The sequence below is a fragment of the Oreochromis aureus genome, linkage group 22, assembly GCF_013358895.1.
Source record: "Oreochromis aureus strain Israel breed Guangdong linkage group 22, ZZ_aureus, whole genome shotgun sequence".
Lineage (NCBI taxonomy): Eukaryota > Metazoa > Chordata > Actinopteri > Cichliformes > Cichlidae > Oreochromis > Oreochromis aureus.
Genome location: NC_052962.1, coordinates 18,116,806 through 18,139,161, shown reverse-complemented (window position 1 = coordinate 18,139,161; position 22,356 = coordinate 18,116,806). Strand labels below are relative to the sequence as shown.

The 22,356-nt window shown below is 42.0% G+C and overlaps 2 protein-coding genes across 2 annotated transcripts in view; both read left to right on the top strand.

The window, feature by feature from the left end:
* The window catches only part of sdc3 (syndecan 3), a 41,616-nt gene extending 38,344 nt beyond the window's left edge, over positions 1 to 3,272 (top strand). The window contains exon 5 of the mRNA XM_039605642.1: positions 85 to 3,272. Coding sequence (XP_039461576.1) covers positions 85 to 251 — 167 coding nt within the window. The 3' untranslated portion in view covers positions 252 to 3,272. The remainder of the gene's footprint in view (positions 1 to 84) is intronic.
* A 5,365-nt stretch (positions 3,273 to 8,637) lies between these two features.
* Positions 8,638 to 21,575, top strand: LOC116312090. Its single transcript, XM_031729447.2, has 9 exons — positions 8,638 to 8,801; positions 11,711 to 12,432; positions 15,701 to 15,863; positions 15,977 to 16,083; positions 16,285 to 16,421; positions 17,548 to 17,684; positions 18,907 to 19,168; positions 19,671 to 19,975; positions 20,539 to 21,575. Exons 1-9 carry the CDS (start codon positions 8,768 to 8,770, stop codon positions 20,991 to 20,993), a joined length of 2,322 nt encoding a protein of 773 aa, XP_031585307.2. The 5' UTR covers positions 8,638 to 8,767; the 3' UTR covers positions 20,994 to 21,575.
* The last annotated feature ends 781 nt before the right edge of the window (positions 21,576 to 22,356 follow it).

Below are 22,356 nucleotides of genomic sequence, written 5' to 3'. Positions count from 1 at the left end.
TCTCTGCGTGTGTTTGAGTGTTTGTAGCATCTAATCTGCTGCAAATTTGACACGACTAACACTCTTGTTTCCATCTCGCTCCAGCGGTGATAGTGGGAGGCGTGGTGGGCGCCCTGTTCGCTGCCTTCCTGGTGATGCTGCTGGTGTACAGGATGAAGAAGAAGGACGAGGGCAGCTACACGCTGGAGGAACCCAAACAGGCCACCGTCACCTACCAGAAACCGGACAAGCAGGAGGAGTTTTATGCATAACACTGACACGCCAGAGAGACACGCCGCACACCGGGAAGAGAGAAAGAGCGAGCAAGAGAAGAGCGAAAGATACTCTATAAGTCCTGCCCTTCCTCCTCCTCCTCCTCCATCCTTCCTACTCCTCTTCTTTTCCCCCCACCCTCCTTATCTGCTCGGGTCTCCTCATCCCTCTCTCCTCTCGTCTCCAGTATACTTGAGAGCGCCTTTCTCTCTGCGGACTTGGAACCTTCTTTTCAAAGAAAACGAGAAAAAAAAGAGGACAAAAAAAAGGAAAAAAAATCCAAATATATTCAGAAAAAAAATAACACGTACACGCGAGATGTTTTTAAAGTAAATGTTGTTATTAATATTCTACAGATTCTCTTGTTCTGTATGTAATGATATGATTATTTTGTAAGAAAACAAACAAAACAAAACACATGTTCTTGTAACCTGTGTTTTCCAGCACACACACACACACAAAAAGAGCGAGAGAGATCCTCTTCTGTTTTTAACGGAGCAAATCAGAAAAAAAGGCCTGAAAGGGGAGAGGAGAGGGGTGGAGACGGGTGGAGTGAGCCTATGGACAGACTATTAGATCGGGCTCCACTCTGCCCCTCACCACCACCACCCCCACTCCACACATACACTAAAAAAAAAAGAAAAGAAAAAAAAAAGAAAAACGAACCATACAGAGCGTCTGGTTGGCCGCACAGAGCCCAGGGTCAAAGGTGAGAGGAAAGGTCTCTTTTGTGTGCCTTCCGTCAATCTGGTGCTCAAAGACACACAAACGCACGTCCACAAAGCCACGCATAAACACACGCTAACACACACACACACATACGCGCGCACACACACTCGTATCTGCTCGAAGGTGGCGCTGACCTCTCGCTCTGTGCTCGGCCAACCAGAAAACGGTGCTCAGCGCTCGGCGTGTTTCACAACGTCAAGGAGCCGCTGTGGAGACACCGGCAGGCCCCCCTCCCTCTGCTCCTCTAAGCTGTATAAAGACTAGTTATGGATAGTAATAATAATCAATAATATATCAATGTTCTTGGGCTGGATGGTGAACAATAATAATAATGATGATGATGATAATAATAATGCCGTAATAATAATAATAAACAGGAGGATGTGTATTTAGCATTTTAAAAAAAGAAAAAAGTTTATATGTAAATATCAGCGTATCCTTTCTGGCGTCACTAACCATCTGCATGACCATGAAGAGTTTTTATCCATCACATCACGTCATCCCTTTAGATGAGCTGTGCTCTTGTCACACACACACGTACGCACGCACACACACCAAACACACAACAGCTGAAATAAAACTCGCAGCGCACTCAAACACACCACCACGCCGACGTTAAGTAGACTGCAAATCATATCACACGAGCGCATATCGAACCCCTCGTCGTCGTCGTCACCATCACCGTCATCATCGTCGTCATAGTGATAGTCATCACTTGTGATTTCCAGCAAGATCAGGTGGTTTCAATGTTATTGGTTAGTTATCGATCAGTTGCCGGTTGGTTTAGAGTTTGGTCTGTTTGTGTAAAAGCACAACTCCACGTCCGGCCATCATCCGATAAACCCCTCCACCCCACCCCTCTCACACACACACATACACACACACACACACATAAATGCACACACCCTTTTGCATGCCTCACCTTATGAGTTTTTTTTTTCTTTCTTCCATCATTGGCTCTCTGTTTGGGGATGGGAGGGGCCTCTTGGAAGTGTGAGGGGCTTTAATGAAATATTTTTTTTTTCAAAGTTGCTCCCACGTGCACTAATTCAGTCATAACATTTGCCGTTAGAGCTTTGGTTATGAGAGGAAAATGAATTAGTGTTTATGAGGTCAACGTTAACCTGCCGTGGGAGCATTTTGGGGGAGGGAAGGGGAGGGGAGGGGACAACGTGAGGAGACAGGCGGCCTGTGCTTCTATCTAAGAGATTGTAACAATAAACACACCAGTGCGACTGGGCTAGTAGCTTCTATTATACTCAGTACTGTAGAACAAAAATGCATGGGAGTCAAAACTATACTCGTCTGGGTGTGTGCGGATGGCTCTGTGTGTGAGTGTGTGTGAGTGTGTGTGTGCATTTTTTTCTGTCCAAGTGTGCGTCTTTGAAAGAAGAGAGGGGCGAGTTAAAGCTGGAATGTACTGTGGTCGAGTGTTTGTTTACCTACTCCAGCAGTTCTCACGCTCTTCCACATGCAGGTAACACACCTCTTCCACTCCTGTGTGTGTAGTTACCTGGGCCCTCTCCTTCCATCCCTCCCTCCCTCCCTCCCACCTTCCCCTCGCCAGTCCGAGAATACCTGTGCGCGCCTGTGTCTGCACCTCATCTAAACCTGCTACCTGTGTGTTTGCGTATGCATGAGTGCTTCACCTTGATATTTCACAGCAGACTCTTGTGTACACTGACTAGCCTGTCGATGCGAGTGTGTGTCTGCGTGCGTGTGTGTCTGCGTGCGTGTGTTTCTGCGTGCGTGAGGGTGTGTTTAGTCTGTTCACTGCTGAATGTGGGGCGGCTCGTCCCTCACAGTGGCTATCACACACACTGACCGTGTCTTTTCACTGTCTGTCTGACTTGTCTACCTGTCTGTCTGCCGCAGGACAGATGGACAGACAACACGCCACTTTCTCACAGGCAGGAATGATATAAACACGTACTGTCTTTTCTAAAAGTGACTGTCAAAGTGTAAACGTGTGCGTTTGTAGCCATTTAAGCCTGCGTAGCCAAATAAGACGTGTGTGCGTGTCTGAGAGAAAGAGGGTAAATTTGTATGTGTGTGTGTGTGTGAGTGTTAGTGTGCATGTTTGAGAGTGTGTGTGCGCGTGTGTGTGTGAAGCCCAGTGGAGGCTACACTACTCTATGTTTGCTGTTCCCATTCCTGTTTTTATACATTTGCATTTTTTAAGGCTGAGTTTCTGTCATTGGCTGAGTGAGCGAAAGGAGGCGGATCCTCCACGCCACCGCCCTGTCACTAATCTGCCACTCTGTTCCAAATAAAAAACCTGATTGGGTAAATCTGTCCTCTCCTGTCTTCTTTTAAACTGAAATAGATTAGAGACTAATGACACAAACAACCAAGGAACTACATAACTGTGTGACATTAAAATTGTGCAATTATTCCTTTGCTGTCTTTTTGGTGGCTAATGATCTATAATCTCACAACAGCAGTGGTTCTCAACCTGAGGTTCATTAGAGGTCAATGACCCATAGTCAAGAGACACAAAAATAACTTGCTATAAATGGATAAAAGTATGCTGTAATAATAAAAAGTGCAGATGGGACAAAACTATGGCAACAACACATGTATACACTCACTGACTGATTCATGAGGTACATCTTGCTAGTACCAGACTGGACCTCCTTCTGCCTTCAGGGATGCTTGAAGTCTTTGTGACATAGATTCTACAGTCATCAGCTCATACTGACAAAATAGCATCACACAGCACATCCATGATGTGTCCTGTTCCACCACTACCCAAAGGTGCTCTCTGCATTGAGATTTGGTGACTATGGAGGCCGTTTGATTACAGACGTGTTCAAGAAACCAGTTTGAGATCATCTAAGATTTGTGACATGGTGTGTTATCCTGCTGGAAGCAGATGGTACACCGTGGTTATAAAGGGATGAACATGGTGTTGCTGTATTGTTGCTCTTTATTGTAGATAAATGTAGGTTATAGGTTATCCAGTGCTCATTTAGTACTGAAGGGGTCCAAAGTGTTCCAAGAAAATATCCCCCACCCCATTACACAACCAACACCCTGAACCACTGATACCAGGCAGGATGGATTTGAGCTTTCATGTTGTTTACGTCCTTGACCCCCTGCCTCCAGATCTCAGTAAAATATGCATGAGGGTCAATTTAAAATTAGGAAGAAACCACTTCAGTTAGCTGAGAAGATTGAGAACGCTCTCATACAGTAAATAGGAAACTATAGGCCACTGGGCTTAGCTTAACATGTGTCTGGAAATGATGAAACAGCTAGGCTTAATGTTTGCACACCAGCACCTATAAAGTTCACAAACTATTACATTGTAACTTGTATGTTTAATACATATACACAGAGTGTAAAAACAACCAGTTGTAGTTGTTAGTTTTAAAGGTGCATAAAGGTGAACTTTCTTATCTTTAGACCAAACTTCTTGACTGTATTGCAAGAAACCAATATTTCTTTGATACATACATACCAAAGCACACAACACTGCCTCATTATTTCACCAGACACCATCACCCTCGTATATTCTGCAAAATTATTACCTACCCCCCAGATATTAGTTTGATGCATACTTCCCTGCTTAAAAGGCCCAAAACACTCACAAAACAATACCACCCCCCACTTTCTTAGATATTGTACTTTAGCTGTGCTAATTTGCTAACAAACGCACCATTAATCAAATCACCGAAACTAATTAACATTCAATGAACCAGGGAATTTCCGAGTCCCTCGGGGTCAAGGTAAACCAGCCTTGGTTTTATATGTAATAATGCATCTTCCCTCATAAGCAAACATTCTGCACTTTCCACAATCAGCAAGTCTGCTTTCAGTTAATGAAGTATTTTAAATCCACATCACAGCAAAAAGGTTCAGGGTTGAATCGGCTCTTCCAGTGAGGCGTTTGTGACCCTTTGGGGCAGTTTGTGACTGTATGTCTTTCCTCCATTCGTCCAGTTTTCTTTCACCACCTGTAGAAGTGGCTGCAGGTTTGTTGATGGGTGTGCCCGCCTCTTGCTCATTGTAGGCTAGGACAGGCTGGATGAAGGGGTGCCATCAAATGTACCTGCTACTTGGAAAAGTCTTTCAGAAGATGTAATTATAGACTTTAACTGTTCGGTGCAGCTAATTTTGATTCTACCGGAGTAATGTTTAAGTGTTTTGACCTCATTATTAGTGCCCTCTCCTCCTCCTAATCAAAGCTGCAGTTTGTAAAATTTCTTCAAGGATAAACAGGACTTCACTCAGACTACAAAAACCTGATGTTGCTATGCAGACCTTTTATTTTCTTTCTATTTGTTCAGGTTCTTCACTTCCATCTTAATGCAGTCTGCAGCTTGTAGTGCTCACAGTGGTTATAAACTGCCTTTGCTTCTGGTTACAGTGAACACTGTCACTGTAGTCTGTGGATTACCCACCAAAACAATGTTGCTCGAAAGACAGGCTACCGTTGAATTATTTAGATGTAATTCTTTTCTACACTGTGGGCAGGGCACATGAAGTTCCATTTGTATCCGTTTTGCTGCAGGAGATGCATAAAAATCCCAAATAATCCCCTCAAACCAGGAAGCTTAAATGAGGTTATTGTGATCACATGTAGTGTTGTAATGTGGGTGAACTTTTCCTTTAATATCTCGGTCTTAAATGTGACTCAGCTCCCTTGGCGGCGGAAGATTGTTCAAACTTGAGGTCCAGGCTTTATTCTTGGGTCCACTCATGACTCAGCAGCGAAGCACTTGAAACAGGAGATGAATATATTTCAGTAACATGCATTTAAAGGCGCTTGCGTGCAGACACAAAGTCTGCCTCCATGTTATCACACACCAGCCAGCATTAGCTCGGCCTACGTGCCATTCTTTTCGACCCGCTGACACTAGAGGCAGCTCTCCTCTCCTCTGTGCTTCATCTAAGAGAGATGCTGTATTTGTATTTGCATGATCACAGCTTCTTAGCACCTCATTTACACTTGTTTAACTCTGTGGGGCCTCGAGGGAGAAACAGACAGAGATATTATTTTTCTTAAGTCAACACATAAAAATATCCTTTTTCCCCCTTCCCTCTTCACTGAAAGTTTGATAAACTGTCTGTGGGGATTTGTGAGTACAAACACACACACACGAAAGGAGATTATTCCTGCTCTTCAAGCATGCGACCAGATGAGACCAAGGTCACGCGATGTGGAGGAGTAGTGGGTTTGCAGCTGGCCATCATCCAGCAAAGCTAACAAGCTGTCCTGGCCTTGGAGAGCGGGCTGCTGATGAGGAAATATGCCTCCGCACAGAGGCTGAGTGCTTCTTGTGTGTGAGCCTCCTGTGGGAGGGGTGGAACAGCCGAACCAAAGCTGCACAGTAGAGTTGGGGTAGAATGAAGCAGGCTGACGTGTCTGGGGTCCAACCAGTACCCCATCTGCTGGGTAACAGAGGAACAACCGTGGCAGAGACAACCTGACTTACTACCCAGGTTTAACCTGGTTATTTTCAGCTGTAATTTTACATAATACAAAAATACAGATAGCAGGCTGTGGTGCGTTTGTGTCTGATTTTACAAGGGCTTATTTTTTTTAGACCTTTGTGGAATAAGAAGCTCAAGGGATCAGCGCTGTTTATCCTCAGCTGACAGTCTGTAGGGTTGGGTTAACCATGAGGAGTCCCAGGGTAGATTTCACGGATTACATGATTATTAATTTAAGCTGAAAGAAAATAAAACATCTTTCCGATACATTTGCAAATGCTGACAATTTGTAGCAGCGACACGTGTCTTTATTTCACGGGATCTCAAACTAAAAACTTCATATAGATCACCCGCAAAGCCACGGCTTTAGTTTTCCTGTATTTAGAGTTTAGTATGTTAAGAGGTGTAACAAATCTGCATCTAAACTACAGCGCCTTTGTGATTATATTGAAACATTCATTTTGTCTTTATGATCTAGTTTAAATAAGCTACATGATTCACAGAATGATTTTGTTTTAGATGTCCCATCTCACCTACTACAGCAAAAATGCTTCAAGTAATCCCAGAATAATGACCTCACGTCATTATTTCATATTGAGGGTTATACATATTAAATATTCTCATTCATTTTTTCCAACAAACATTTTTTTATACATTAAAAAATAATTTAAACACATAGGAGCAAGTTAGAAACCAACTATGAAGGCATAGTTTGTGATCTGAGGAATTAGGTTCATAAAAAAGAAAATGGGAAAAACATTATACAGCTGTTAGCTGTGCAGTAACCTCAAGCTGCTTAAGGTGCAGTGATTTATTTAGATACAGTATATAAGGGAAAACCAGAGTTTGTACAATACTAATGAGCTTGAAAGCTGGTATTTGGTGTGACTGCTTTCATTCTTCAACACAACCTGAACTCCTGGTAGCGTTGCATTGTGTGTTTTTCTATCCAGGTTTGGTTTTACAGCATTGACAGTGTGTTTGGCATCATTGTCACACGGAAAAATGAAGCTGCTGCCATTCAGATGATTTCCAGATGGTATTGCACGGTGGATCAAATTCTGACAGCACTTTTCTGTGTTCATAATTACATTAATTTTGAAAAGAGCTCCAACACCACTGGCCTGATTCATCGTTCATCGTTAGAGTAGCACAATGGGGCTGGTTAGCGCTGTTGCCCCAGCAAGAAGGTCCTGGGTTCAAATCCAAATCGAACCTCTACAGGTATTTTGGCTTCATCCCACAATCCAAAGACATGCAGTTTGTCGGGTCAGGTTAACTGGTGATTCTAAATTGGCATTAAGTGTGAATATGAATGGTTTTCTACCAGTGTGTAGTAGTCTGCCTATTACCCTGTGGCAGCCGGGATATGCTCCAGGCCTCCTGTGAACCTGAATTGAATAAGTGGCCTTTTCCTCAGGTTTCCCTTCCACTGAGACCATTTTTGATGAGACTTAAATAAACAGTAGATGGATCAACTGAAAGCCCAGATGTATCTCTTGGGTCCTGTTTCAGGTGTTTGCTGGATTATTTCTGATTTCTTGAGAACTTGACTTTCAGATACTTTTCATTTTTTGTATAGTTGTTTTAGGTATGTCACTTCTTCTTTTGTCCTCCATTTTTCCAGTTTCCTTAAATTTCTTTAAGTATACATGCTGACATATGCCAGGTTTTCCATGAGCAGCTCTTCGGGATCATCTTGATGATGCAGAAACAGAATTTTATGCCTGTCAAACTGTGTTATCTTTGACATTTTTCATATATTAAAATAAAGAAATGGAACCAAACGATTTGTTTTTGCGACAGGCTGCTAGTAACAAAGTGCCTAAATTGGTTATTCACTAAGTTCAATGGCACATGCTTTGAGTTAGAGGCCTTTTTTATGCTTGAATGATTCACAAGTAAATTCCCTGTACTGTAAAATAAAAAAGTATAAACAAAAAACTTGTCCCAGAAAGAAATGAATAAATGAGATAAAACTGATAGATGGCAATATCTTAACCTTCTCAGACCCGAGCCCTCAGAAGGCATTTTTATTTAAGCATTTTTTTTTTTTAGCTTTTTGCGATGAGCGAGATAAAACTCGGGCTTCTTGTTTGAACAGGAAGTCGTTACCTGGTTTTGAGACACTTTTTTTCTTGTAAAAGTAGAGTTATGGTGCATCTCTTCTGTTCTCTGATTGGCTGCTTCTGTTTCACCCTTCACGTGATAGTTCTCCGTCACACAGCAGAGAGAGGTAATCAATCAATCAAGCCCATTAACCTGCGGTCATGAAGACATTCGCTTCGTTGTCTGCTTGACTTAATTGATTATTAGCACAAGTTTATTGGTTTTGACGCTGGCGTTCATGGACGAAGACGGTGACGCAGGTGAAGACTTGGGTAAGGATACTCAGGCTGCCCTTTAATTGTTTTATTGGCTTGTTTTAGCCTTTTCACGTGATGCACGCGGACAAACTTTTAACGCCATTTTTTAACAAACTTTTGAAAGACGTCTTATTTAAAGCTTTTATTTTTTCCCCCTGTGAGTGAAGCTCCCACTGCAGCTCTGCTCCGCGGAGACGATTTAAAACACGGTTATTAACATTCACGACCCGGTGTTTGGAGATGGGGACAGCTTGGCTAGTTTAGCAGCACCTAGCCGCTCAGAGTTAATTAACGGTCAGGTGAGGTGGTGGCACGAGGCGGCGCACAGCTGGGACACTAATTAAGCCACCGCAGGCTGCTGCTCCTCCCGAGACCGACGCGCGTTTTATTTGACCTGCGGGTCACCACGTGACCCCGGAGCTGTGAAAGAAATCTTGAAACATCATCGGGTTATTTCTCCCAATACTGGTACCTTATCTGACTCCAGCTCAGTGAGTGACAGAGGAAAATGCACCAATATGTAGCTGAGCGACGTGTATATGCACCATGAATGCATATACACCTGCTTTGTGGCATTTTCAGAGTTGAGCTGTGGTTTGCGTTAATATAGGTTGCTTCAGTTTGAATAACTTAAAAAGAGAAAAGAAAATAAGTTGGACTGAATCAAAATTACCCAAATAAAGATGGAAATTGATGAGTTTAGCGATTCCAATATTGATATCACTTATTGATTTGATTCCTTATCACCACCATGATTAAGCAGTATATCACATTCAATCCAGTTCTATTTATACAGCGCCAAATCACAAAAACAGTTGCCTCAAAGCACTTTATATCGTAAGGTAGACCCTACAATAATACCTACACACAAAAATCCCACAATTATATGACCCCTATGAGCAAGCACTTTGGCAACAGTGGGAAGGAAAAACTCCTGAAGACATTACATTCATGCAAATTAATTGCATGCTGTGTGGTCAAATGTTTGTGCATGTTGGAGGTATTTTCCCTCTTTTTTGTGATCAGTGCATGTTACTTTCTCTTTGGAGTAATTAAGTAATTTGTTACACTGCTCATTGCATTACTTTCATGGTACTCTATAAAATAGCTGAAACATATTGTCTCATAACTACCATTTAACAGTATAAACCTGAGGTTACAATCTTACACACAGCACAAATCCCTATCCTAGCGAGGGGACACAAATGAGCTTTCTCTTAGTATTTAGTTATGAACACAAAGCAAAGATGAAAACCAGCACAAAAACACTTGAAAGTGATCACCACAGTGATTCTACTTTAGAAACATGAACGGGTAGAAATGGAGGCTACAACCCAACAGTTTGTTACCTGTTAAAGTTCAGGGGCTGGCGGTTCAGTTACAGCAGAATTACAGTTTAAAAAATAAAAGGGAAAATAAAAAGAATGACATTTAACAACAACTTTCCTTTTGGTGAAGAAAGCATTTGTAGCTTTACTAGTTAACACACAAAAGAAGGTGTTAGTTCACTTTTCCCAACACTGCAGAGGCATTATGATGGAGTGGGATTTCATCTTGTCTGGTTATCAGGGTTAACCCTGGGTTTTCTGTGCTATTAAGATGGTTCACTTCTTACCAGGGTGCTTCACCATGATAACTTGTTCCCTAGATTAGAGATCATTAGGTCTGAAATCAGCTTCTACTGACCTGTCAGTTCTCTGGGAAATGATGACACCATTCCTGGAAGATTCCTCTGACTTCCTGTGTGGATAGTAGGAGGGTCTAGTGTCTTCACACTTCCCTGATGATCAATAAGAGATATATATTTTTAGATACACCTTTTTTTTCCTTATTTTTTCCCTTCCACTGTTTGCTGGTTTGTATTAAATTTGCACATAGACTAAGCCTGCCTTTGAATTCTGTTTGTTGGATTTACTCTTCACTTGCTCTCAGACCCATCAACCAACACCGAAGCTGCAGCTGAAAGAATGAGAACTAACATTGCCTTCTAAACATTAATTTAGTCATTTACTCATTATAATCCATCAGATTCTGATAAACAGTCGGCATTTTTGCTGTCTTTCTCTCCTGGCTTGAAATAGGCTAAACTTTATTGCCCTCTCTTTTCCTGTCTTACAAAGCACTGAGTGTCCATGCATTCATTCAGTGCTTTCAGTATTTATCTACTGTGCAGTGCTTTTCCTTCACCACTGCTGCTTTGTCTGGAGCAGCTGTGTTTCTCTCAGTCTGTATTATGTGTTCAACCAATTCATGGTTTTCTAATATTATAGATTCATCTTTTGAACAATCAGCCGCTCTGTTATTAACATCTGTTTTTTGCTGATAATGCCGCAGATGCCACCCAGTTTCATGTGAATGTGCAGGTTAAAACCTGGGTTAACTTTGTGATTTGATAAAAGCTTCATGTGTTCCTGACTAAATATGTTAGTATAAGGGAATCCAGATAACACAAAGACAACCTGGGTATGTTGTACTTGGCTCCAGCTTATAATGACTTGAGGTGAGAAACATTCAGTTTTCAGGAGCTTGTTAGGAAAAACATGCAGGTCAGAATCATTAACTGGGCATATTTTTGCAATATCAGACCAAATAAACTGGGTAAAATGATCCATAATGAAAACATAGTGCAGTAGGCTGGAACTTAAAGATCAAAGCCTTCTCCTAACTGCCACAAAATGAATTCTGGCTTTGAAGTTCTTGATCCTGTATTCATTTTTCAGACTGACCTGATCCAATATTGTATTTCTGTTATTATTTGTATTCTTGTAGAAGTCAAGATGTAAGATGTTGATGATAATTATGAACTGATTAATGTCCAGAGTGCTATATTAATAGAAAGTAGGATGCTGAAGTAAAACCAGATGAGTGATTTTTAGTCCAAGTTTTTAAGTTAAAAAACAAATTCTTGCTTTACTCTGTTGCAGACTGTCCAAGCCTTCTGTGTGAGGAACTGGAGGATTTGGAAAAAAACAGCAACCGAGGGAACATGAGCAGGAGGAGAAGGAGGAGGAGGAAGAGGAGGGAAATGGAGGAGGAAGTGTTTAGTCAGTGGGAGGATGAAGAGGCAGCAGAGGAGGCATGGCGAGAAGAGAAGGACGGGGAGGGGGGGAAAGAAGAGAAAGTTGTGACAGAGGGAGAAGAGGAGGAGCAGGTGAAGCCTGAGAGTGGGCTGAAAGCGGGGGCGGCACAGGAGGTGCAGATGGAAGACAACAAGATTGAGAAGGCCAAGGAAACAATTGCTGATGAACAAGAGAGTACAGTGACAAAGCGCTTAGCACAAAAAGATGAGCAGAAGAAGAGTAAGAAGAAGCGAGGTAGGAAGCAAAGTGAGCAGGTGAGAAGTAAGAGAGGAGTAAAGGTTGTTGGTGAGAGGTCTGAGGAGGAGAAGAAAAGTGAGACACAGGAGGTGCCAGCGATGAGCTCAGAGGAGACCTCGGCTGTGACGAACAGCTGTGACCTCTCTGACCCACTCTACTTGGGGTTTGGGGGGACAGGGCTGTGTTGTCCCCCAGTTCCCATCCCCCTGTTGTACTCACAGCCTCCTGTCTCCATCCAGCCCACATGTCCTCAGCCACAGAGTAACAAAAGACCTCATAGCCCCCTTCTGCCTCACAGTGTCCCCCAGCAGGGCCCACAACCACTCGAGGTGAGAGGAGACCATTCATGTGCTCATACCTGATGATCTGTGAACTACTTGAAATTTATTTTCCCTTTCATTTCTTCTTGAGTGCTCAAGATTCATTGCACGCTGAACCTGAGTGACACATTCACACCAAACTCTGTTTGTATGCTGCTCTATTTCAGACACACAGATTTAAGATCTTTCTCAAACTTAAGCCAGTTTCACACATGAACCCCAACAATGTTAGGAAATCATGTCAGTACATTCCCTGAAGTGGCTCTTTTTCCACATGTAGCACACAGTAAGAGCTTTGGATGCATTCTCACCACTAATATTTTGCTGGGTTTTGTCAAGGATGCTTTCTGAGTGTCCTTGTAAGGTTCTCACTGACCCACATCAAAATATCCCTAATTACTTGAACTGAAGGTAACTGGACTTAGATTTTTTTTTTTGGTTTATAAAGGTGTCTCCACTCACCTAAAAAGCTTCTTTACTTCTTAAATGACTGAAGGCCCAGGTATTTAACCCCTGATGGGTTTTGTCACTTTAAATGTGGTCCTAAAAGATGTGGACAAGCCTGTTTTGTCAGGTCCGATTTAGACTTCTGCTGGGAATCTTTGTAGTGCCTGCAGTGTAACTGACGTAAATGGCCAACGTCATTGCTGGGATTTATGGTGCATTGTGTTAATTACAATGTGCTAATGTCCTGGTGTTTTATATGTGGTGCCAGCCAATAGAAAAAAATTAAATCCTGGGACTAGTCAATGATATCTGTCCCTAAAGATTTTTCACTTCTTTATACATTCCCTTCCATCCATTCCAATAGTTTCCACAGTCTCCCTCCAGGAATTTGCTGACATTTGTGAGTACTTATATTGATACTACTATTATTAATGTTCCTTATATTGAGGAGATGATCGCTACTCTCACTAATAAATTTTAAAACTGCAGTGAAAAAGGTGAAGGAAAAAAAAGAGGACCAAACCTGCAATCGATGGTGCTGAAATGGCCAATCACAATAATCGCAGGCTGCGTTGAGCTAACATGTAGTCACATTGCTAGGGTGATGCACAAGAGGTTACACCATAGGTTTTCAGAGGGGTTTGAGGTTAAGACCTATATGTTTATATTTATATAAACATTTGCAGACATGTTGGAAGTTGGTGCGTTCCAGAAACGGTGAGGAAAAACTGGATTTGTTTTGGTTATTAGCGAGGAACAGCCATTCAAATATCACTATCAGTACGACATAATACACATATTTTTGCACTTTAAAAACACATTCATGGATGGAGCCTGATCAGTGCTCTGTATAGCTTATTTAGTGAGTCAAAAATACACAACAGTGGCAGTACAGATTAAAAACAATTATTCCATTTATTCAGGTACACACTAATGGCTACAGCATAGATTTCTTGCTGAAGCACAAATCTCCAGTCAGTCATATGAGTCAAGGTGTGACTCCTCTGTGAGACATTGCCCTGCCATATTGTTGTGAGCTATTAAGGTCACATGGGTCAAGCTGTGGGGGTTGAAAGGCCTGGGAAGAGGATTTCAGGACTGCATTATAGGTGGCTGATAGTTAGCGTCACTACCTCCACTCAGTGGTGGTTGTTCACAGTGCCTATAGATAGCCTCTTTTACTCGCCTCTCGGGCTGTCTGCATTCTTGATCGAAGATCTCTGCTCTCCTATGTAAAGGTCCGAGCACTCCTCACTGCACTGCACGGTGAACTCTGCATTCTTTAGGAAGTGTCGGAGTATTTTGATTAGATAGTTTTTTGTGAGGGTGTTGCTGTGTCTGTAGTGCACTGGGATGTTGTGCTTGGAGAAATTTCTCCAACAAACCTGCCAGATGCTGTCTGAGTAAAGCATGGAGGATGCAGGATACATGACGCCCACTCGCTTGTTGTGAACACTCTGGATAATTACCTGTAGCATCCTCATATGGGTTCAGGTGGAAATGATTCTGTATTAAGCAGCGCAAAGACAGTTTATCTGAATGATTTGGACATTTGTGTCGAGAGAATTTCAGGGTTACAGTGTGTGAAAAGACAAAAATAAACACATTATACTTGGCTGCTGATCATGAAGTTTAACCTTTAACCCAACAGTTTTGCATTTTCTAGTAAATCTCAACAGGTTTCTAATAATGGCTCATTCAGTGTGTAATTACAGTCTAATGTGTATGAAATATGCACACCTACAGTCCTCTGAATTATTAATGATGCAGCTGTGAAAATGGCATCCTGGATTTGAATGTTTGGCTCAGTGTGTAATGTAGTGTGATATCTGTAGGTGACAGATTCTTTGAAGCCATTAACAAGCACATGCAGTGTGTGGAGGATGATCTCATCTCACTGAAAAGCTATGTAAGGTGATAACGGTAAATAAATTGTTCTTTACCGTTATTTGCCAGGATGACACTCTTGTACCCACGGCATGCACTGTGGTAGTAATCTGTACTTTAAATGTTTACCACTCAGACGTAGATCTAATGTCACGGGTTCTACAACAGCAAGACGTTTCAATTCGGCGAGTGCTGTACTTCAGACCAGATCAAATCAGAAATGATTGTTTGTTTTTGAACTACGCTGGCCTGAAGACAAATTTGTACAGAGACTGACAACTGAAATGTGAGTTCGGTAGAGCTAGAACAGCCAGTTACCAGTTTGGCAGGAGAAGAACTGTTTATTTTCATAACTGATCAATCATTAAGACACTTTTTTTCTCCCAAAAACCCAAAGTTGGCGGCTACAGCTTTTCCAGTTGTGATTAGTTTTTCTTGTCTCCGGGCAGTTTTGATATGTTTGGGTATTGTCTGTCATCAGAAAAAGTAAGCAGTTTGAAGACATTACATCAGGTCCTGGATAACTGCGGTGGGCATTTTTATATACACTAGATTTAATGAACCAGGCAATTAACAGAAAATGAGAAAAATCATTACCTGCTGGCTGCAGCCCTGGAACAGACGTGTTAATATCACATATGGGATGGAACAATGGAAATTAATTACTTGGTCCTGGAAGTCCTAAATGAACTTTTATTTTTTGGAAATGATTGCTGCATTGCTTTGTGTGGGCTGAAACATTCAACTCTGCACTGCACTCAAAGGTTTTTTTCTTTTTTTCCCCCTAGATGACTCTCCAAAATTATATTCAGCTTTTAAAAATGTGATAATTGATACCTGATTATTTAAAATCCTTTTTTTAAAGGGGGGAAAAAAAACGTTGGAACATTTTACTGAATTTGACTGAGAACATCTGTGCTGAGGTAATGTGTTTCCATGGCAGATGGAGATAACGCAGGTGTACTCCACCCGACGCTCCATCCGCTACAGCACCAGGGGCCGAGGTCGAGCCCTCAGCTTCCCACTGCTGCCAGGGATAGAGTCTGTGGACAGCTGCCTGCTGCCACCTGCACCGAAGAAGAAAACACGGACGCTCTACAGCACAGGTAGGGGGAAACGTCTCGGTGTGCGCTCACATTTGACTGCTATGCAAATTGTTGCCCTGTAATTTGTGTGTGTGTGTGTGTGTGTGTGTACATTAACGTACTCTTGTGTACAGATCAGTTAGAGCATTTAGAGGCCCTGTTCCAAGAGGATCACTATCCGGACGCGGAAAAAAGGAAAGTGATTGCTGCTTCAGTCGGCGTCACACCTCAGAGAATTATGGTTAGACTCTTTCTCTGTTCATCTTCTGTGAAATTTTACTGAAGACTTATTTTGTAATGTTTTCCTTATGAAGATGTACTACTGGCATTTTTTTTCTTTGTGTTTCTGAAAATCCCATCTCATCCTCTGTAAAGCAGTTTCTACTTTTTTTGTTGGCCTCAGTCTTTTATTTGTGTCTCCCTGAATGTTTCTGGGTCCCAGGTCTGGTTTCAGAACCGGAGGGCGAAGTGGAGGAAAGTACGTGCTGTTACAACAAAGGTGGAACACGGACAGAGTAGAGCCGAATACAGTCCACATCACCAAATCAATCCCACTCTGCCCACACTGGCACACAACAGGTATTTCAGTATTTCTGTTTCTTTTATTTCAGTGTGTCTGTGGAGGTTTGCAGTCATCCAGGTCATGGTAGTCTAGAGAGCTTGAAAAAATAAGGTAGATGGACTTCTTTAGGTTTGAAGGCTGTACACCTGGACTAAAAGAATAAAGGTCATTCTTTTGAGGGTGCCAGTGCTCACATTTTGGACCAAGAAGACAAGATGGTTTGAGAGAGAAGTAAAGGAGGTCATTGGTTCTTGCAAAGGTTTCTTCGGTTAAAAGGGAGTTTTTTCGTGCTTGCTGTTTCTCACTCCTAGGGTGTCGTCTGATTGCTTTCTCTGCGTTATTGTAGGGCCTTTACCTTACAATGCAAAGTGCCTCAAGGCAACTGCTGTGATTTGGCACTATATAAATAAACCAGAATTGAATCCACATCCACTGTGAACGACCATCGTTGATGCGACGTCATTTGTATGCAACACAACAATGGAGAACGTTGAGACGATGGTGTACCTGCTGCTCTGTGTGTGGCTTTTTGTTTTTTTGGGATTTCCTTCGTTGTCAGCTTTCATAAATGGTAGTTTTAATTTTTGTGAATACGTCGCTCTCATGACTGAGTTACATCTGTGGAAATCACATTTTTGGATAGGCTCAGATCGCTTCGAACCGGAGCCGAGTAGGTACTGAAAGTGTTATTGCAGTGTAGTCTTTACTCAGTGTAGTCATGTACTTTAGTGCTGACTCAAACCCTGCCTCAGGTGACCTATTAAGGTCACATGATGAGGTTGGGCAAGCCCTCACAGTGATTTTACCCTTAACCTCCCGTGATGGTAATAACCCACGGCTTTTTTTTTTCTTTTCTTTTTTTCCCCACACACTTTGGCTCATGTGAAGAAGCACTTGGTTAATAGTGGGTCAACGACCCTCAGGACCATTTCCAAAGGGGACAGCTCCCACTAGGCGTTAAATACCTGGGACTCTCCGTCTTTTGTTTTTAGAACTGAAGAAGCTTCTTGGATATGAGGTGAATTATCTTCACAAACCTAAAGAAGTCCAGTTGCCTCCCCCCCCAACCTCTCTAGATTTTTATCTCTGTACTTTGATTTGATTCATGCTTAAGTGCATTTTCGTTCTTTGTCTTTGTTTTAGTAAGGGAGCACCCTCTTTGTCTCGTTACTATGCTCCCAAGCTACCCCAGCTTGCCCCTGTGCCACCTTCATTCCCCACCATAACCACTCAGAGCCCACCTTCCCACAGCAGCCTGTTGTCCAGCCTCAGCAGCCCAGGTGTGAAAATCCACACACATGCACATTTTACGACCCCTGCCTTTAATGCATTAGATTGATGAGCATTCAGTCTGTCTGTGTGGAATTCTGTTTATCTTATTAAAATAAACGACTCAACCCAAATTCAAAATTGCATACAAAGGTGTTAAAGATCGCATCACCCTTCAGCTGAGCTATGATGTTAGCAAGCTCTGTGCCCTTTTGTTTTGCACATTTTTACACATTTGCCTGACAAGCGATCATTCAATCCCTTTGGGGTTGCATGAGAAAAGACATCCAGTGCAAAAATAAATATAAATAATAATTGAAAAAAATCTGCCAAATCAAACATGCAGAGCTGCCCATTGTGGCCTTGTGTATAAGTGAACAGCTGAAAGTAGCATTGGAAAGAAAATAGGTCCTACATAAAACTGCTCATAACGAGGTTTTTGAATTTTTACTTTAGTTTTGTTTGATTAAACAGAGCAGAATTCACAAAAATGAATGCTTCTGTTCTTGAAAAGAGAAACAGAGTAATCTAGAAAACACTGGATGCACAATTCTCACTAAGTTTTTGTCATGTGAAGGCCATCTCGTTCCATTGATGAAAAGGGAAACATCACAACAAAACAATCTAGATGGATAAATAAGTCTAAAGGTCAGAGAAAAATATGTAAACTTGGATTTGGGATTAAGTTTCCCTTCAGCCTTAATTATCATCTCTTTGTGAGGCTCTGATGAATGATTACAATCAGAATACTTTATTAATCCGAAAGGAAATGATGATCTCAAACTGGATCAGCTTAAATTCTTTGATGCCTAGATGATCAAGCAGCGATGCAGTCACACCACCTCCATCATGGCTGAAAGGTTTCATTACAAACTAACTGTTAACATTAGTTATTTTTAAAAGTAAAAATAACTAAGCCACTGAAAGAGAGGCGGACAAAGCTTGTCCACCAAAACTCTTTCAGTTGTAGGGTCAGTTATGTTGCAGCGCAATGTGCTGTTATGCAAAGTAGCTGCAAATTTGACCTCAATAAAATTTGTGGCTTTTATGGCATTACAAACATGTTTTTAACGGATTTTCCTACATATGAGGAAGTGTTTACAGAAGAATGAAATCTTTGTTCAGCTCAGCGAACCTTCACACTGCAGGTTGAGATAGTAAAATTACATAGAAACCAAACTACAGTATCTCTGTCAAATCTTGCTTTCTAATTGCTTGGTTTTTATCTGTTAGGTGAAAGCAGAGGGAGGGATACAGGCCAGCACCAGCTTTCATCTCAGGAGGGTTTGGTGGAGTATCCCCCCCGTCCCATGCAGAGCCCTCCCCCTCTGCGGCGAGCCAGCCTTCCTCTTTTCACCACGACCTTTAACTCTGCAAACCCCACTCCCCCTCTCCTCAACACACCAGCCCACACCCCACCCCTCTTCCTGGATGCTCTGGAGGGTGGCTCTACCTTGGCCCATCGTGAGACCCAGTCTCTGCCGACTGACACCAGGTCAGCTCCACTCGCAGCAAACTGTGACATGAATACTAGAGGATGCTTCAAATATGGATGAGTATAAGAGCTGACAGCAGGACAGAGAGTAGGCAGAGAGGGAATCTGTGAAATACTGATGTAGTGATGGCTCACACAGCGTCTGTAGTAGCAGGGAGTCAGTTTTAGCTAAAATATGCTGTGAGAGATTGCACTTAGTCACTTTGTTCTTATACAATTATGGTTGTATGACTATAGATGTGTGACAGCACTAAAACTTAGTACAAAAATACGTTTAATTTTTTTTTTTTTTAATATGGTTGGCAGTATCTGTGCATGTTCAGTAACGCAGATGCACTGCATAGAGAAAGTGGCAGAAACCTCACATAAATAATGTGAGACCTGAGAATAAAACTCTGATTGTGTCTGTCTGGCTCGATATGACTAGAAGTTATCATAAGAGCAACCACAACCTACAGATGGAGCAATAATCAAAGAAAATTCTTGTTTGTGTTGTCCTCAGTTCGCTCTTTGACTTGGACTACCTGACGTCTAGCCAGCAGAGCAACACTTTATCTTACCAGCTCCAGACCTCCTACCCTACCAGCCAGCCTCAGCTCCAACCTCAAGCATCTCTGCCCCGCATGACCTACCTCACACCATCCCCCTACCTCACCCCTAACCCTCCAGATTCTAATCCTACTTCCTACCTGACTTTTGGCCCTGGAGGGAACTCGTCAGGAGTGGTGACCTACTCCACCAGGGGTCATGCCTACTTTCAGTCCCAGAGTGCAGGTCAAATCCTACTGCAGTCATCTGGTCACCACGGTGAGTCACTGGGGTAAAATGAGATCGCTTTAATTTATGTATTGGAAAAAATATGAAATTTTACTCTGACAAAAGATCCTATAGGATCAAATGGAAAGTAAAAACTATACACCCTACATCAGTGCAAACTAACCCAGAAGTAAAAAGAAAGTTTGACTTGGTGCTTTCTATGTAAACACATGTTTGCACCATCATTAACAAGGATTCACAGAGTTTTTCAATAATTATTTTTAATCTTGTATTATACATTGCTCTCATTACTGTCATGTCATCAGCTTTAGTCACCATTCAGTCAGTGGTGCAAATTAGAAAGACCAGAAGCTTTGTAGTTGGATGTTTAAATCACATGGTATGTGATTTAATAAGGAAATGTATAAGTCAGCATTGATTAATAAGACGAAAGGGAGTCATGTTGAGGGCACAGGAAAAACATTAGAATTAAATGGTATTCAGATGCTCTCGGGATTCTTAGTCTTATGACAGGTGAAGTGTTTGAGGTTTCAATTACTGCCGCTGAAGCTGAATTTTCAGTCTGTTTGGATCTGCATGTGTTTTCCATTCAGCTGGGATTACAGCGTACCAGTCTTACCCATGGGGCAACATGTGCAGTCAGCCAGCCATGCATCAGCGTACTCAGTGCCCTCCTGCTTACCCTGGCAGCTTGGGACCTGGTCGAGAGCACCAGCCTCCCTCTTCCACCAGCCTCCCTCTTCCTTCGTTCTTCCCTGGGGGGGACGAGGAGTCCTTGCATGCAAATTCCCAGCATCCTTCACTCAACCAGACTCTCACAAGCAGCACCACCAGCACCGCCACCGTCCTGCCACCTGTGTCAACGCTGCGGCCCTCTTGCCTCAGGGTGGAGGATACTCCAGCCAGGGACTCATTGCTAATGCCCTCGCAGGTCAACGCGGCCTCTCCAGAAAGCCCTGCAGTACCCTCTTGTGTCAAAATTGGGTATGACAGTCCTAGAGAGATCCACAGCCACTTCCACTGCGACTTTTCTCCCATACATTTTTGACTTTAAGTGTGTCTGAGCGTGTGTGCATGTGTTTCAGCTGTCTATGTAAATATAATGTGTGTGAATTTCTAAATTTCCTGTTTTTGTTACTATTAGGATGTTCTCAGCCGAAATGTGAAAGCCACCAGGCTGTAGTTTGCTGGCTGCAATAAATGCTCATTGCGCTGTTAATCATTTATTTCTGCATTTAACTTGCTTTTATAATATAAAACAACAATTGAAGCATTTTTTGTTTTTGTTTTTTAATGTCCTTTTTTAAGACAGTTTGTTTTTGCTCAAATTGTAGCTTATTTCAGGTACCTCAGAAAAGATGCCTTGATACCAGTTTAGAAATCAGAATGAGTCACTTAGTCTGTATTTAAAAAAAAAAAAAAAAAAAAAAAAAAAAAAATGGCTACAGAATTAATCAGGGACATTCAAGCCTGGGCTTCAGTCACATGTTCTGCTAAACTATGGTGATAGAAATGTTGCACAAATGGAACCTGCTACATTTCAGAGGAACAACCCCACCCCCCACCTCACTGTTCAATAAAGTCACAAATATACTATAATATCCTTAAAGTTATAAATAAGTTATAGATATACATGTAGTCCTGTTGCTTTCTTGTTTTTGAATGTTAGGGCTTCAAAATGTTTCTGGTTCCAATGTTTCTGTGATTCAGTTAAACTGGATAAAGAATTTGTTAACAACTCAGTCCTGCTGTGGTCACCCATAAATAGAAGCTGATTTATAAACCGATAATATGAGGTGTGATCATAATGGTCCACAACTTTGGCCATCAAGATGAAGGTCATGGCTTAATTTTAGGCTGGTGGATCTCCCCTTCAAGGTTTTCTTCCCGTGCACTTCTAAACTGTTCCCAGTAATGCTGCTAATTTTAGATCGATCCTGCTTTGCACGCTGGATTTTCTCCAGTGTGTCAAAAACAGTGAGATTTTGATCTAAAATTTCATATCAGAAGAGGACAGGTGGTGAAAGCAGATTATGTTCGTGTGGTCCAGTTAGTTCACATCTCTCGTTTTGGGATTCTCTAATTTAAATGAGGGGTTTTTGTCAGGTTTGATTCATGCTTGATTTAATCTTAAGTTGGTGGTTTTTAGTGTGAGACAACCACGTGCCAGGATCTGTAGCATTAAACATGGAGTTTTTCAGATGGTCCTCTGCTGGGGAGGAGAGTGGGTTTGACTGACAGTCTGTAATCTGATGGAGGAAGATCACAACAGTGGATTTTAGAGCAGAGTTACTCCAGACAATTACTAATACAGCCCAAAGCCTTAATCTGTGTTGCCATCTGCTGTGTTCTCACACTTACTGCACTTGCACACCGTTTATCTTTAGTATGCAAGTGAGTAACAGAGGCTT

What these genes read in the sequence shown, in the direction of transcription:
- LOC116312090 (XM_031729447.2), top strand. Translation starts at nt 8,768, where the DNA reads ATGGACGAAGACGGTGACGCAGGTGAAGACTTGG. An exon ending in TGACGCAGGTGAAGACTTGG is followed by an intron (nt 8,802 to 11,710) that starts GTAAGGATACTC and finishes ACTCTGTTGCAG; the next exon opens with ACTGTCCAAGCCTTCTGTGT. An exon ending in TCACACCTCAGAGAATTATG is followed by an intron (nt 16,084 to 16,284) that starts GTTAGACTCTTT and finishes TCTGGGTCCCAG; the next exon opens with GTCTGGTTTCAGAACCGGAG.